The following is a 16,353-nucleotide window of genomic DNA, read 5'->3' as shown; positions in this document are numbered from 1 at the left end:
TAGCAGTAACTGCAGGAATTGTGCAAACGTTTACACCTGGACCCTGGTGATGACCTTTATGAGAGATTAACCTCTAGTGACACCTGAGAGTCCAGCAGAGACCTCAGGACTGGGCGGGCGGGAGAGACCGAGCGGGGGCTTCCTGGCACTCCAGGACAAAACCTGTCAGCGCTGTAATCCTCTGATAAAAACCACACAAAGGAGCACGCGTCGATTTGCTGACAGACACACACCTGAGAAAGTAACACACACCGCCGACCCCAAGGTCGCTGCCAGGAGGAGTACCCCACACACACACACACACACACACACACACACACACACGAGAACCAGAGAGCATCGGACATCTTCTTTTTATCCACTTTTATTATCTTGGTCTTCATAATCATTCATTTACAGCACAAAGGACTCACTGCCTGAGCTCAGGAGGATGTCCTTTCATACCTCACTCTCTCTAAGCAACATCATTCTCCAGAAAATAGTTATAATTTACTCTCTAAAATAATAATACACTAGTGGAACAATGAAATATACAGCAATAATTCTTTGTATTTATAATCAAAAACGAAATAAAAATATTAATCTGGTGATGGGACACAAAGACAACACAATCACTGCGGGTGCATTTGCGCTCAACAAGAAAATCTGATTTCTGGAGGAAAGATGTGGCACAGATTCCAACAGTTTCCCGCAGATTATACGTTGCTGCCGTTTGAGTTGCTCCAGGTGGCACTTTGATTTTTCACTTAAAAACTTCACAAAACCACTTTAAAATCAGCTGCAGGAAATCAGATTTCCCGTGAGGGCGAACGCAACCCGAGGTTTGGCATTTACACCGATTTATTTCTCAGTGAAAGTCCGTCGATGCTCCGCTGGATACCTTAAAGACCTGGCTGATCCTGAGCCAGGTATACAGTAACAACGATCCCCCTCCATGCAGATGCAGATAACATTACACGAGCATCTTTCCTGAGTGGATACAAGCACCAAAAAGTGTAACAGATACTTTTGGAAAATGATCTTAGTGTCGAGTCAAACACCATTGACCACTCAGAAGTCTGAATTTACTACAGTGGGTTCCTGTCTTCAAATTTTAACAATGCTAACACGGGTGCAAGGCTACAGTACAGTGAAGGCAATACTCAGTGGTTTGACCCCCAGCTCGATCTGCTGCTGATCTATAGTGTTTGTGCGTGCATATAAAATGGGATTGAGTTTTTGTAGTGTTAAAAAAAAAACAAACAAACAAAAAAACACAAGCATATACATACAGCAATATTTATCACTGACTAAACCAGGTGAGGGCAGAACACAGAGACTACACAGAGTTTTATCTGATGAATTATCAGAAAGCAGAAAAGATGCAGGGCAGGGAGAGGGATTAACAATGAAGACATGAACCCACTGAAAACAGGGTCCACTGGTGGCTCTAAATTGTATGGTGCTCTCTCACCTTGCTGAACTCCGTAAATCATCATAAGAAAAAAAAAACAACAACAAAAAAACAGGAAGGGAGTGGGACGGACAGGTTTTGGCGCTTGCATCCACTTTTGAAAGAGTGTTTTCTGCTGCATCGATGTGAACAGTACCAAGTAAATGCATATTTGGCTTTTAAAGGAAATCTAATCCATTTATGTTAAAACTGCTCAGAGTGTATGTGTGTATTTGGACTAAACAACATGTAAACACAACTTTCAGGCTTCTGAGAATAATGATTTGAACGGAATCTGACGAAGGAGACAACACGCAGCGCGGGAAAGAGACACGCACACTCACGTAGACGTGGCCACAAGAAAGGCATTGTGGGAAGCACGGGTAGACAGAGGGAAGCCTGTTTATTTGTACTCTTTGCATTTCTATATACACTCTGAGTTTATGTGTGTGTGAGGGTTTGGCAGTACACCTTTTCACAGGTCTGTGCGTGTGTGTGTGTTTGTGAAGTGGCATGCAGGCATGCTCTGTGTTGTGTTTTTCTCATAGCGCTCTGGGAATGATGGTGAAGGGCAGGATGGGGCTGCTGGCTTCCAGCTCCAAGGCGGTGAGAAAACACTCAGTGGCGGCGGCGGTGTTTCCCTGAGCCTGCAACACCTCGCCAAGACTGTTCCACACATCGTGAGCCGTGCTGAGGAGGACAGAGGGATGAAGAGGTCACAAGAGGAAGAACAGAAACAAATTTAAGGGGGGAAGGAAGAGTAGAGGAAAGAGTATAGTGGAGAGGAAAAACATGGAAGATGAGAAGGAAAGAAGTGGAGGAAGAAGAGATGAGAGTAGAGGGATATGGGTGGAAAGTGGGATGGCAAGGAGAGAAGTGAGGAAGCGAGAAGATGGGAAATACGAGGAGAGGAAAGCAAAGAAAAACGAAGAGGAAGAAAAAAGGATGAGAGGAGAACAGCAGCATAGAAAGAGGGAGGAGAAGTAAAAGAAGAGGAGAAATTAAAGGGATGTAAGAGGAAGTGGGAAGGAAAGAGGAAGAAGTGAGGAAATAGAAAAATGTTGAACCACAGGTGCCTTAAAGGAGAAAACGTACAAACATTACCTTGTTTAAACACAAACAAACTCACCTGTTCACCTGCACGGCGTCTCTCAGCACCTTTTCCGAAAGACTGTAACGCTGCAGCTGGTGCAGGATCAGACCCTGCAACAGAGAAAACAAGAGAAGAAGAGAACATCCCCCTTTTTTTATCATGCTGTGTGTCAATGATTCAGCAGTTGGCTTTATTTAAAAAGAAGCTCTAAAGTTACATTTAATATCGGTAACAGCCACCCTCCTCTCACTTTTAACATTTATTATTCATGAAGAATTTAAACCAGAGATTCAAATTTACACAGTGCGCCGTGTCATTTATCTTCTACCGCAAACTACCTGCCGTATTTTACACACTTCCAGTTATAAGATGATGATTTTCATTGGGTCTGAGCTCTCTACTCCGTTTTTTTCCTTGCATGAGAGCTATGGAGATCAAATTCAGCAAATGGGAAAAACTAATGGAAGTAATCTTCAACAGGGTATTATTGAGGGACAGCCACCTCCACAGCTAATGTGCCAAAATGTGCAGTTCCTCGAGTGGCCACTTGGTCTTTACAGCAGCAATATCAAACTGCTTTTACACGGGTGGCCACGTACAGCCAACTTTCATCTTTTGGTAGTTTATTCCTGAGACTGTCCACTAAAAATAAAACTCTTGCAGGCTCCGCCGGGCCGATTCTGGCCCTCGGGCCTTACGTTTGACACCTGTGCTTTTCGGTGCCACCCACCATTTTTTGTGCGTCTTATTGTCAACCACGTGTCTTAACAGAATTTTAACCCCATGGAAACAGAACAATGGAAAACAGTGGCTGGAGACCACAGCGTGACCCAAATTATTTGTGAACATGACTGCAGTTGGTGCAAGTCTGGAGACAGGTTGCCTCCCAAAAGGCGACCCCAATCGAAAGCGGTCGAAGATCGAGGGTGTCCCAGTGATCACCACAACTGGCAATCTCCGACTTCTTCCAGTCACAAAGAGGTTGCCGTCCATTTTTTTACAGTAGTGTGAGTGAGTATGATGAGGGAAGTGTTTCTTCTTCTTTGTAAGTTGGCGTCATTGCAGGTGATGAAATCATCTGGTTTGGAGTTGCTTCACTGCCTCATGACCTCCGCAGATTATCAAAAAGTGAGTATAAGCAGAGTAGCCCGGAAGGAGACCCTTTAAACTAATAACGATGCCAGGCACACCAAGAATCCTGTCCGGATTATTTCTGTTTATTCGTGACTGGAAAACACTCTGACTGAACTCCTGTTGTTTTTAACTTTCATAAATAAACATGAATTCCTCCTGTTTTTAGTTGCTCTTAACTTAAGGTTGCATCATATTTTTTTTCCAACCTACTCTTTTTCTTCTCTTTGTTCCATAACTGGACTTTTAATCTCTTCTCCTTTTCTTTTTAGTACTCTTCATGTGCTTTTCGTTTTAGTCTCGGCTTTTACTTCCTTTGATTTACCTGATTTAACTTTTGCAGACTGATGGTCCACCGTGGGTCAGTCAGCTCAGTTCTTTATTTCACTTTTATTATTTTCACTCTTTTCATCTATTGCTAGATTATCACTTAACATTAACTAAGCTGAATAAATTGGAGAAAAAGCCAATTTTCTTTATAGGCATGTTCAACTACACCATCTTTTTCCTGCAGACACATGCAAGCTCGAAACTTTCCCCACAATTACCAAGACAAAATCCAGTTTTCAAGCTAAAATACCAACTACACAAATTGTCAAAAGCCTCCAAATGCATGAAAACATTTTAATCTGCACTCGGGTCAGATGGACACACTGACTACTGAGGTACTGATCCGCCTTCAGGTGCCATTGCCGTGCTGTCACTGGAGAGAATTTCTGTGTGTTACTCTCTCCATCAGCAGGTCTGTTCGTTTCTGGCCTGCCAACATGAGTGAATGAGTGACAAGGGCAGACGGAGCAGACTGAAAACAAAAAACAAACTTGCTCTCCTCAGGTGAGGTTTAACCGTCCCGGCAGACTGTAGGTAATTACATAAAAACACACAAAACCCGTCAGGGTGTGAGGGCACTGCAGGCAGGCAGGTGGAGGACAGAGTGTCTTACCAGTCTCTGCATGGTCTTGACATGAGTCGGGTTGATGGACAGGGCCTCCTCGTACCAGCGCTTGGCTTCGTCCATGTTGCCCCTCAGCTCGGCTATCTGCCCCCTCATGTAGAGGACGTTGTGGGACGTGGGGAAGAGGTTGGCGGCTTCCTGCGTGCAAGCCGTGGCCTCAGCAGGTTTTGACATGCCGATGTACACCTCAGCTGTTCAACAGAGACACACGCAGAATTTCAAACTGATAGAAACACTGTGAACCTCCAGGGCTAAAAAACAAATTCCTCCAACTGTGATCATTTTTGTTCCATGTTTTTCCTCAAAGCACCCGAAGCCCATTCGGTGCAAGTTTACACATATTGATGATATATGATCTCTCGTATCTGTTGATCTTTTGTGGATGTAATGTGACATTCTTCATCATCTTCTTCTTTTTTCTGCTCCCTATGGGGCTGGCTACAGTCTGCCTGCATCTCACCCTATCCCAGCATCTTCTACTGACATACTGATCCTCTGTGGTCTTCCTCTTTTCCTCTTGCCTGGTAGCTCCATATTCAATACCCTTTGTCCAGTATATCCGCTACTCCTCCTCCACACATGTCCAAAAAACGATCTCAGCCTAACTTTGTCTCCAAACTCATCTACCTTCTCTACCTACACTCCTTGCAGCTTCACTATTACACCCGTTGCTCTCTCTCTCTCATTCTCACACATATATTCAGTTTTTCTTCTACTGACTTCCATTCCTCCTCACTCCAGAGCATACCTCCACCTCCCCAGACTTTCCTCCACCTGCTCCCTACTCTCAAAGTCCATCATCGTCCACAGAGACTCCTGCCTGACCTCATCTGTTAGCCTGTCCATCACCACTGCAAACAAAAAGGGGCTCAGAGCTGATGCCTGACGTGTAATCTATATCTCGCCACTGGCCTGCCGTCATCATATATGTCCTGCACATATGTGCGTTTGTTTGTTTGAACGACTAATTAAATGTGACTTTTGGACTGCTTTTGCTGCACGGACACGGCGATACTCTTAACATGATGCAGAAAATAAGAAAGGATAAAAACATTTTTCCCTTCAAGCTGCATGAGCAGAAAAAAAAAAAGACTTCTTCACTTCATGCCCAGCTGAGGCTTTCACTGCGCTGGTGTGATGAAGACAGAATGATACGAGTAGAGACGGAGGAAATGAGCCTGAACTGGCTGATTACATTAGCCATATCACCGGGCTGGACATGGCCAACCCTGACAGGAAGCAGCTGGACAGATAAACAGGCGGACAAACTACCTCAGCCCGAGTGTGTGTGTCTGTTTGTGTGGACACCGCAGTCTGTCTTGGTCGCTGAAATCAGAATCTGAGCTCAAGTGAGGGGAAATCTAATATATCCAGTAGATATCTAATCAAACTGCTCTTCAATAAAGTCCTGGAGGCTGATGCCGGTGCACTCACTCTGACCTCATATCTGATTCTCTGATGAAGCAAATATCGACCACAAGAGGTGAGCAGACAGTGCCCTGCTGTATTTGACGGCCAGTTACAAAATGATTAATTATTAAGGCATAAAATAACTTTCATGCATGCGCAGCGAATGAGTAAGAGGATACCTGCATGGAGCCAGATCTGAGCCAGGGTCATCCAGGGGTGCAGGGGTCCATGTTTGGGGGCACTGCTCTGCAAAGAGGAGGCGACTTCGGATAGAGCCTGCTCCACACGACTGGCTGCTATTGAGGTAGCGTGCACCGAACCTGGAGGGTGGAAATCAAACCATCACAGACGAATACACCATCTTCCAAATTTTGTGACTAACCACTACAACAGCAGTGTTAGGCAGCCATGTGCCACAATGCAGGGTGATTTTAACTGAACAAAACAACAGCAGAGGCCACTGATTACTGTGGTTCTGCAGTGTTTGGTTGCAGTAAACAGTTGGAGTCCACACTGGCACACAGTTTTTCAAGCCTTAAAATAAGTCCACGCCATTCAGCACTCGGCGGCACACAGTGTTAGGGCCCTGAGTTACAACGAATTAGTGTCACCATCATGCATAAAACTGCATCACTCTGCTCATTAGTAACTAAAAGAAGCGTCGCTGTGATGGTCTGCGTATCCGCGGACTATTACAGGGGTCAGCATGGGAGGAAAAGCAGGTCCACAAAAGCCAAACGTATCACAACGCTACACAGAACGACCCCCTTACACATCACAAAATTTGATCTTTGTCTTGTTTTGTTTCGCTAAACTGTCATATGCATTGCAACCTAAAGGGATTAAAAATGAATAAAACGTGCCTCTTAGAGTCTTTTTCTAAATTTAAAATGAACACAGCTTGCTTTGATCTGATCCGTCCCCTTCACTGACTGAAGGAATAATAAAAAATATTTTAAAAAAGGAGAAGATTTGAATGTTAACGATTTCTAAGAGGGGACTACGTGGCAAAAGGATGTCTCGATTCAGCTGAGAATCCTGTTTGCTGTGGAGTAATTTATTAGACGCCACCATGCAGCAGCCCAGCCGAACGCAGCACAACACGGGCAGGATGGCGTGTAGCGCTCCCTAAATTAAGCCGATGATGGCGAATAAACACCTTCAGCCTGCAGGTGGAATTTGTTTCGGTAATTTGAAGCTTTATTTGATTTATTTTAGTCTTACTTTGTTTCACTTTTCTCTGTACATCGTCTGTCTGCAAGCCTGTTTCTGTACTGCAAGATGGCAAATATGGATTTTTACCCAAATCCACATTTGGATGTGTATAAAGATGATTTAAATGTATAAGGCCCAGGGAAGGCCAGTGAACACCTCCATCCCTAGAGGAGCTGGAGGAGGTGGCCAGTGAGAGGGAGGTCTGCACGAATGAATGTATTAAATACGCCAGAATTACACTGAATTATAGATCTACAGATTACATGAAGCCCAAAGTGTTCCCTGCCTCTAGATTCTTCAGATCTGTCACCCTGTGACCTCCCCATCATCTATCTGTTGCTTACTATGCTCCCGTGCACCTCCTTTCCTCCGATCCTCCTCCAGCTGCCGTTTTCTTTTTTGTTTCTACCCGCAGGTCTTACTGTTTGTGTGTGCTGCTCTTTGTTTGTGTTGGACTTTACATCATTCGTGGAGTGTTTATTGTTGCACGTTATGCTTGTTGTGATTCTACGAAGATGTCAGGGTGTGTTTGAATGTTTTCCAGTGGTGTGTTGCTGCCACCTCTTTAAATAAGTATTTTAATGACTCCTCTGGTAAAAAACACTGCAGAGTCCACGCCCTACTTGGTCACTGAGGTTTTGTCATCAGGGTTTGTAGAGTAGTAGGCTGGGGCAGGCTGATCGGTGTAAGTCAATATTTCGATACAGCTTGTTCGATCCATATAAAAAAATTTTTTTTTAAAACCCCCCAAAAACAAACTTGGCTAAATTTGCAAGGGTCAGATTACCATGTGGGATATCTGGCTGCTCAAAACGAGGTCTTCTTTTTATCCTCAGTTTGATAACAGGCTCACCTTCAACCCGTATTTCCTTCTGGACTTAAATGTGCTTTTCAGTTATCAAAAAATAAACAAACACCAAAATAGTGCCAAATTCCATGGTATGAAGGTTAAACTTAGCTTGTAAGTTATGGTACAAAGTTGATTTTGAGGGCGTCAGGCAGAAGGCACTCACTGAAATAACGCAAAAATTTGCAAAGACCCATATTTGACACAAGCGGTACTTTGACATCATGTGAAAGATGCGATCGTTAGCCTAAGTGTCAGAATACAGAGAAGGATATCAGCTGTACAGAGCTGATAATGCCTTTCATGAGAAACTGCACCACTTCCTCATTTGTGCAACTTCCCACAAACCGCTGTGGGAAGTCTGCGACTTCCCACAGCGGTTTGCTAGATTTCAGCCAGATTACGTTAAATTGATTACAACACTTGAGCATCTGTCAGCAATTTGCCTCGAGCTTGTTGTAACAGTTACTGTCACAATTACCATCACATTCGTGAGACGGAAACTGCTTCCTGGTGAGTTTTTGTTCTCTTTCACGTTACCGAAAAGGATAAACGCATCAGAAATAACATCTGTGTGCTGGAAAATAAGACCCTCATCTGGATTGTGCTCTAAAACAATCCAAACAAGTTGTTTCCTGAACACCTTCATGCTGCTTTAATGTGACAACATGCAAAAGATGCCTGAGCTCTTCCTTCTAACTCACTGTGGGCATTTGGATCAGCCACCAGCACGATTTAAAAAACAAAATAAAACTGTTTGCAGATGTCACCTTAAAGCAGAAGATATTTGCACATACTCTCGTCATATGAATATGGCACATATCTGGACCTCTTGGGACAAAGGGGGAGCAATGACGGAAGAATGGATGAGGGGGGGAAAAAAAGAAAAGAAAAGATGGAGGTTAGATGGCTACTTACAAACAGAAAACATGGAGGAAAAACCAAGTGTGTTAGCGTCCTGAAGGCCGCCTTGAATAAAACGAAGGGATGGAAAGAAACAGAAAGACGACTGTTAATGATTGAAAGAGAGGAAGAGACAGAAGAAATATCCAAAGCACGATGAGGAAAAAAAACAAAAGAATCCACAGAGGGTAGACTGCAGCACCCCGCGGGGTTTTCATTCTTCACACAGTCACTTTTAGACCACATGACAGCAGGCGAGCCGCTTCCACTCATGCACCCTTTCTAATGACAGAAATTTGATGTGAATAACATGTGAATATGGAGGACCGAAACAGACCAAACTGTGAATAACTACATTAAAAAAAAAAAAGTAAAAAGAATTCTCATGGAATTAGCAGTAACTGAACTTTCAAAATAAGAGCGCTGCTGTTTCTTTGCATAGATGGAAAAAAACAATATGTATAGAAAATAAAAAAATAAAAAAAATCAGTATGTGTGGAAATACTGAAATATTTAGGTCAAGAAAAAATAATCAGTAAATAACGATTATTTGTAGGAATAAATGCACTAAAAGGAATACTTAAAATAACTGTAGGTAAAAGCTAATTTTTATGTGCTATAAAACACTATTTATGTTCTAGTTTGTTTGCTTATTGGCAAATTACTTCATTTTACTGAGTCATTCATTCTTTTTTTCTGTTTTTTTTTTTTTTTTTTTAAACGTTTGGCAGAGTCAGTCCTCCATAAATGCACACCCACTGGCCTATTAAGTAGTTAGTGCCATAAAGTTTTTTAAATACCAAAATGTCGAGAAGGCCCATATTTCAAGTCATAACAGGTTTTTTGTTTCAAAAATTGGTGAGGAACATTATATTTTACACCTCATGATGTGGTGCGCCTGCATATTTGAATTAGCTTTTTAATGAACTAATCATTCAAAAATCTCCTAAAGAAAGTAAATGTATCATATTTTCAGTAACCATGATGATCGACTAGCTGTCACCGTTCTGTGGCCTGCGGGGAAAAATAATCTAAAAGACAACCATTACCATTATTATTATCATTAGTAAGAGAGATGGCAACAAGGACAGACAACATCGAAACTGGGAAGCACGACAAATTAATGCTGGCTGAGATGGAAACACTGAAAATTATTAAAAACAAAAACAGAGGTGCAGAGAAAGTGCAGCTGCGATCTGTGGAAAAAAAATCCTTTATAACATAAACTGCCTCCCCCCCATCTGATCAATAAATTTTAGCTAAATAAAATGAGTGTGTGTGTGTGTGCGCGCATGTTTAAGTCACAAAATAAGCAAAGCAAATGCATCAAAACTCAACTCAATCCACATCAAAGTTTCTGCAAACATGCCAGGATTTACAGCAGCTCTGTGGAGTTTGTCTCTGCCAAAACTCCAAAATGGTTAGTCTCTTTAGTCTCTTTGTCCAGGCTTAAACAAATCTCTCTAATTCACGATCCGCTCAAGCATCAGTGCGGGTGAAAGCACAAGAAGGATGTGGCTGCTCATAAGAGGAGCTTTCTTAGATATCGAAGAGTTCAAAGATAGCTGGTGGTTTATGGGCACATTATATTAAGCCAGGAACTAACAAGTGATGCCTTTAAGTAAGAAAATAATTGCAAAGCAGGTAATTAATATCTTCTCCAAAAAATACAGAAGCATTTTTTAACTTTTAAGATTTTTCTTTTGCCTGAAAACCACATCCAGGAGGATTTAAATGTGTCAGGAAATGGTGCTGCCCCTGTCATTTTAAAATATTTTTTAAATAGTTAAATAGTTTTAAATATCAGTGAATTTCTCAGCATTATTAAAGTAATACAGCTTGGCCTGACAGTACTCTGCAGTACAGGAAATTTCATGACTTCATGAGCATGACAGAGATCCAACTGGTCTCTCAGGAGGCTGAAGTGCTTCATAATATAGTTTGGATCTTTAATTCTATTCGTGTTTCTGGACATAAATTTTTATGATGTTATAACTAACAGCAGTCATAACATATGTAGCTCAAAAATCACAGAAACAGGCAAAAGTAACTAGTGATGACATCTGTTTGTGGTCAGTCTCCACACCGTGCTACAGGCAGAGCGGACGTGGAGGAGGATTACAGTTGGAGGACAGCTGGCGGACTATGGCGTGGTTGCAGAAGGAGTGAGTCCTGGTCTTTGTGCGTGGAGGTGGAGGAGGAGGAGGAAGGGCAGGGGGAAGGGAAGGAAGAGGAGAGCGGAAAGATGGTTTTCGGAGTGGAGGCAGAGGAGTACGGGGAGGCTGGAAGATGAAGACAGGGGAAGAAGGGGAAGACAGCGGGGAGGAGACGGTGGACATGGTGGAGGGGGAGGTAGGGGAGACTGGTTCGAAACCAGAGAGCGAAGAGGAAGAACCTGAGACTTAAAAAGGAGGAAATAAAACAGAAATGAGTGAAATTAATGAAGGATTAAAGAAAGGATAGAAACAAAAAGACCTTTTCTCAAACAACATTTTTTTAAAATGCTCCCATTTTTTAAAGTTTATACATTAAGTTAAAAGAAATCAGATTCTTTTATAGACTTTTCCCTCTGCTATCTGTAAAAAAGACATCAGGATGACCATTAGAGGAGAGAGAATAATTAAACAAGTTTGACTCCATGTTTACTGATGAACGCTGAGCACGTAGATTTCAGGTGTCTGTACCTACCAGTCTCAGGGTCACTGAAGTCAGGCAAGGTCATAGCGTTGAGCTGTCGCCTGTCTGCTATGGCTCTATCCAACAGACTGCTGCCACGCCCCGAATCACTGCCACGAAACACACGTGGATGTAAACAAAGGGAAAAAGCACATCCGCACGCATGCAAGTACACACACACACACACACACACACACACACACACACACACACACACACACACACACACACACACACACACACACACACACACACACACACACACACACACACACACACACACACACACACACACGGCCTGGGATTGAGCTGCTGAGCAAACATGACCTCCAAAACAAGGAGATAAAGCATTTTAGTGCCTTGGTTACCTTTTGTTTTCTTAGTTAGATCAAGCTTCAAGGGAACTGTGTTATTAATGAAGAGACAACGACTCATTGCCAGTTATTCAAATGCTTGATTGCAGCTCTTGCTGCCAAGGATGGCACAACCAGTTATTAGATTTAGAGGGCGAAGAGTTTTTCACACAGGAACAGGCAGGTTTGGGTTGGTTTTTCCCCACTTAATAAATGAAATAATTTAAAAAGTGCATTTTGTATTTACTCTGGTTATGTTTATCTTGTATTAAATTCTGTTTGATGATTGAAACATTTAAATGGGACAAATGCACACAGACAAAAAAAACAAAGAAATTAGGCATATTACTAGCATTGGCTAACATTAGCCAGAAAAAAAGATGGCTTAAAGTGATCTGTAGTCTGGAAAACTATGGATTAAATGCCATATGTAAAGCCACATCAGTGTTTCCTTTTTCTTTTGTGTTCCTGTTGTGCCTGTTTGTTGACATTAGTGATTAGTGGACACCATTCATAAGCTAATGTTAACTTCCTCACTGTTGGCACTGGGAGCGGCACTCGGGAGCGGGCGTAAATGCCACATCCTTTGGATATTTGCAGAAAATTCCCAAGTTCTTCACAAAGAAGTCACTCCACAGACTGTCAGAATCAACAGAGAGAGTCGGGGAAGGTCTTATATTTCATAATTATGTGATAATCCATTCAGAAAATTTGCAAAAACAAGCGTGTAAAACATTTTTTTAAAAAAAATTTACTAAATGGACATTTAATTAGGGCAAGAGTTGCAGGATCATAAATATAAACTAATACCAGCTTATGTTTTCACATAGTGAGGTTTTGATTAAAATTAAAAACAAACCTAACATCAGGTTAACATAAACAGTAAACTTTATTGACCGTTTATGTTATTAACTAATATTTGTCCACAGAAGCTATTTAGTACACATCACCAAACATGCCTGGAATTATAGCATTTTTAAATGCCAAGACCATTAGAATGAATTAAATGCTTCTCCATGAAAGTGCTCAGTTGGTAGTTCAGTGTAATCCAGTCTTCACAAAGTTAGAGTCTTAAATTCTTTTTAAAAGTCTTAAAAATGTTACATTTGGTGGCCAGATCCTTCAAGGTAGTCTCCTTGCACACCTCTGCACCTATCTCAGAGCTCCACACCGGTCCCATTATGACCACACGAAGGTGCTTATTTAGGACGAGGGCTGCATCTTCAGATCTTCACAGCAGCGACCCGTCAACCTTAATATTATTTTGGAATAGAGGTCAAAGCCGCAGGGAGCTCAATCTCAAGAGTAGGAGAAATGAGAAATCACAGCCACCTGCCTCGGTTACAAATGCTCTCCCTCCAACTCCTCAAGACATTAGATTAGACGCCCAGTTTTACCCTGGGGGATGACATCATGGTGCTCAACATCTGATGCACTTTGTTTGGTTTTAAACCGCTGATCACAAGTAATAATCTGGAAGTATATTACCTTAAAGGGGATAGTAACATTTAAATCAGGTATAGTTATTGTTTTTTTATTGGCACCATATCTTAATTATTTAAAATAAAAGCAAACAAATAAAAAAGATCAAACTCTTTGTTTTGTTACGGCACCAGAAACAAGAGAAGCAGTGATTCTCAAAATTTAAGGGACTATAAAAAGGAAACAACAATAAAACAAAGCCATGTGATTTGAACCATGTGTTATTGTTCATTTATCTGACCAAATAATAACTTATTTTATTTCTCTTGACTTTGGTGGAGGCGTTACTGGATAATCATCATCAAAAATCAAAATTGGAACACACTGAATATTAAAAGGACGACTCACAGAAAGCGAGTACCTCCCGCTGTGACTTTACTCCCATGTGCAGTGTTTTTCTTAAGTTTGGGAGGGGCTGACTTAGAGCAGAGGGGTTTTTTGGGGACATTTACTGGTTTTGCTAGAACACATGACACCAATCCTGCCTTCTAGCCACAGGCTCCGTGTTTTGTAATATTTATGTATGACTTGAACATTTCATCGATCTTTAGATCCTCGACTTCCAAAGTTAAGACTTACATCTGCTGCTAGTTTGAGGCCCGTTGGATTTGAAACCACCTGCCTGACGAGATGACGTTCACAAAAATCTGTGACCACCTTCTATTACATGATGGTTTTAACCATCTGGTGTCTGGTTTGTCATCCATCTTGCACCTTGGTGTTGATGGTATACTAGTTTTGCCTGTCTGCATTTTGTAAATTCTATCATCACTGTTACCATATTTCTACCACTTTCTATCAGTAGTAGAAATAGTAGTGTTTTTATCGAGGGGGAGTGTGTGCATACTAGAGATGGACCGATCCGATATTACGTATCGGTATCGGTCCGATACTGACCTAAATTACTGGATCGGATATCGGAGAAAAATAAAAAATGTAATCCGATCCATTAAATATCACGAAAGCACCTCACAAAACTTGCAACACGCCGTAACTCACCTCAGAACGTATGCATCACGTGATAGAGCAGCTGTGGCATGCAGGACCTGTCGGTGGTCTGGATAGCATGTGGAGCTTCGCTAGCAACCGGCATTTCATCTCCGACAAAGTTATCCCCGAGAGAAGTAAAGCAAGTGTGTAAGTCCATCTCTGAATGTTTGTAAAGCATTCCCACGTTAAGCTTAACAAGCGACTGCCTCTCGCTCTCCGGCTGCTACTTCAATCGTGAAACTGCTTAAATCAGCTGATCGGCTTTTCTGTCGCGAGTCTGTCTCTCGTTTGTTTTTGGCCCACTTTGCGCCAGAAAGAGCAAACCAGCGGCTGAACAACAGCAGCACGTTTAAGCTTGATAAGCTGTTGTTAGAATTTATTTAATATTAATTTCTACACCAGGATCTTTTTCTACGTAGCTGACGGCTGGTAACTGTGCAGGGGCGGATCTAGCAAAGTTTAGCCAGGGGGGCCGATAGGGCATTAACTGGGAAAAGGGGGCACAAAGACATACTTTTCTTTCTTATTCTCATTTAAAATGTCTAGCTTTTAATAAATAATTATCTGACACCCAAAGTTTTAATTTGATGTAAAATGAATAGAAGTCAATTACTGTATATAGTGACTATTAAGTCTAATATACCCTAGTAAGCTATAGTACTTTTTCCTTTGGGAAGGTACCATCTGTGCAGTCTGCAATTTTGTTGAAGAAAGATGTTGAATCTATTTAATATTTCTTGAAAAATAATTGATTTCTGTGCATTTTTTTTCACACTGCATCAAATTAAGGTTGATTACGTCGATTAAGCATCATGAGGTGGCGCGTGAGGGGTGGTTCCCTATTTTTTATTTATTTAATTTTGTTGTTGCTGGGAGTTGGAACCCTATTAGTTAGGTTGCTTAATATTTACGCTAAGTACTCTTTAAAATACCAGAATAGGGAGGATGGTGTAGGTCTAAGTTTATTAGATTGATCAGTATTGCTGAACTATGAAATATTTTTTTTGTATACAGGTATAACAGAATAGCTTTAGTGTAGTTGTTGTTTTAAACTTGAGTATGAACTTGCAGACTTGCAAAATGCAGCAAGATATTTTAAAAAACAGTTTTGTTGATTAAAAAACACTATATCGGATTCATATCGGTATCGGCAGATATCCAAATTTATGATATCGGTATCGGTATCGGACATAAAAAAGTGGTATCGTGCCATCTCTAGTGCATACCTTGGGTTGGTAAGGTTGTAAAAGCTCTTCCAGATCTGCAGCATGTGTTTACAGGTGAGCAGAGCTTCTTCGGGTCCTCTACACATAGCCTCCAGCTTCACCTTGGTATACAACAGACTACACAGACACACACAAACTCACAATCAGCCTGATCCAGCTAAATTAAAAAACAAAACAAAAAAAAACCTCAGTGTGAGGTCTGTGAGCTCACTTGAAGTTTTCAGGGTACTCGGAGAGAGCCATCTCTATGATATTGAGAGCATCGTGGTAGTGTTTCTGGGCAGAGAGAAGCAGGGCCAGCAGGTGAAGGGAGTGGACGTCATCTCCTTGAAGCTGCAGTGCCTGTCGAACATAGCCTAGCGCCTCGGGGATCTACACACATACACACACATATGTACACAAACTACAGGTTTTCACAACATTTGGGATAAAAAGCACTTTGTTAAATATGTGCAACTCCTTAGAGTTTTGATTTTGGACGTCTGCCTTTAGTGTCACAAACACTTGTGTTGCTTTTCTCTTGCTACGACTGTACATTGCATTACCTGTCTGGACACGGCAAGCTGCAGCGCCAAGTAGAAGGCTGCCAAATGGTCAGTTGGAGACAGACTCTGAGCTCTACAGATGAGAAGAGAAAGGA

The 16,353-nt window shown here is 41.8% G+C and overlaps 1 protein-coding gene across 2 annotated transcripts in view; it reads right to left on the bottom strand.

Moving 5' to 3' along the window:
- Positions 1-348: 348 nt before the first annotated feature.
- Positions 349-16,353, bottom strand: part of ttc7b (tetratricopeptide repeat domain 7B) — a 28,868-nt gene continuing 12,863 nt past the window's right edge. Inside the window, exons 14-22 of one of the 2 annotated variants that reach the window (XM_026151738.2) lie at positions 16,259-16,331; positions 15,925-16,085; positions 15,714-15,830; positions 11,675-11,772; positions 9,002-9,052; positions 6,201-6,341; positions 4,600-4,802; positions 2,562-2,635; positions 349-2,122 (exon numbers count right to left, since the gene is read on the bottom strand). In XM_026151738.2, the coding sequence (XP_026007523.1) occupies positions 1,975-2,122; positions 2,562-2,635; positions 4,600-4,802; positions 6,201-6,341; positions 9,002-9,052; positions 11,675-11,772; positions 15,714-15,830; positions 15,925-16,085; positions 16,259-16,331 (1,066 nt within the window). In that variant the 3' untranslated portion in view covers positions 349-1,974. The remainder of the gene's footprint in view (positions 2,123-2,561; positions 2,636-4,599; positions 4,803-6,200; positions 6,342-9,001; positions 9,053-11,674; positions 11,773-15,713; positions 15,831-15,924; positions 16,086-16,258; positions 16,332-16,353) is intronic. The other variant, XM_026151739.2, reaches the window with a different exon arrangement.

This window comes from Astatotilapia calliptera, chromosome 19 (assembly GCF_964374335.1).
Source record: "Astatotilapia calliptera chromosome 19, fAstCal68.1, whole genome shotgun sequence".
NCBI classification, from domain to species: domain Eukaryota; kingdom Metazoa; phylum Chordata; class Actinopteri; order Cichliformes; family Cichlidae; genus Astatotilapia; species Astatotilapia calliptera.
The sequence above is the reverse complement of the archived record's forward strand: the minus strand, read 5'-3'. Positions and strand labels throughout refer to the sequence as shown.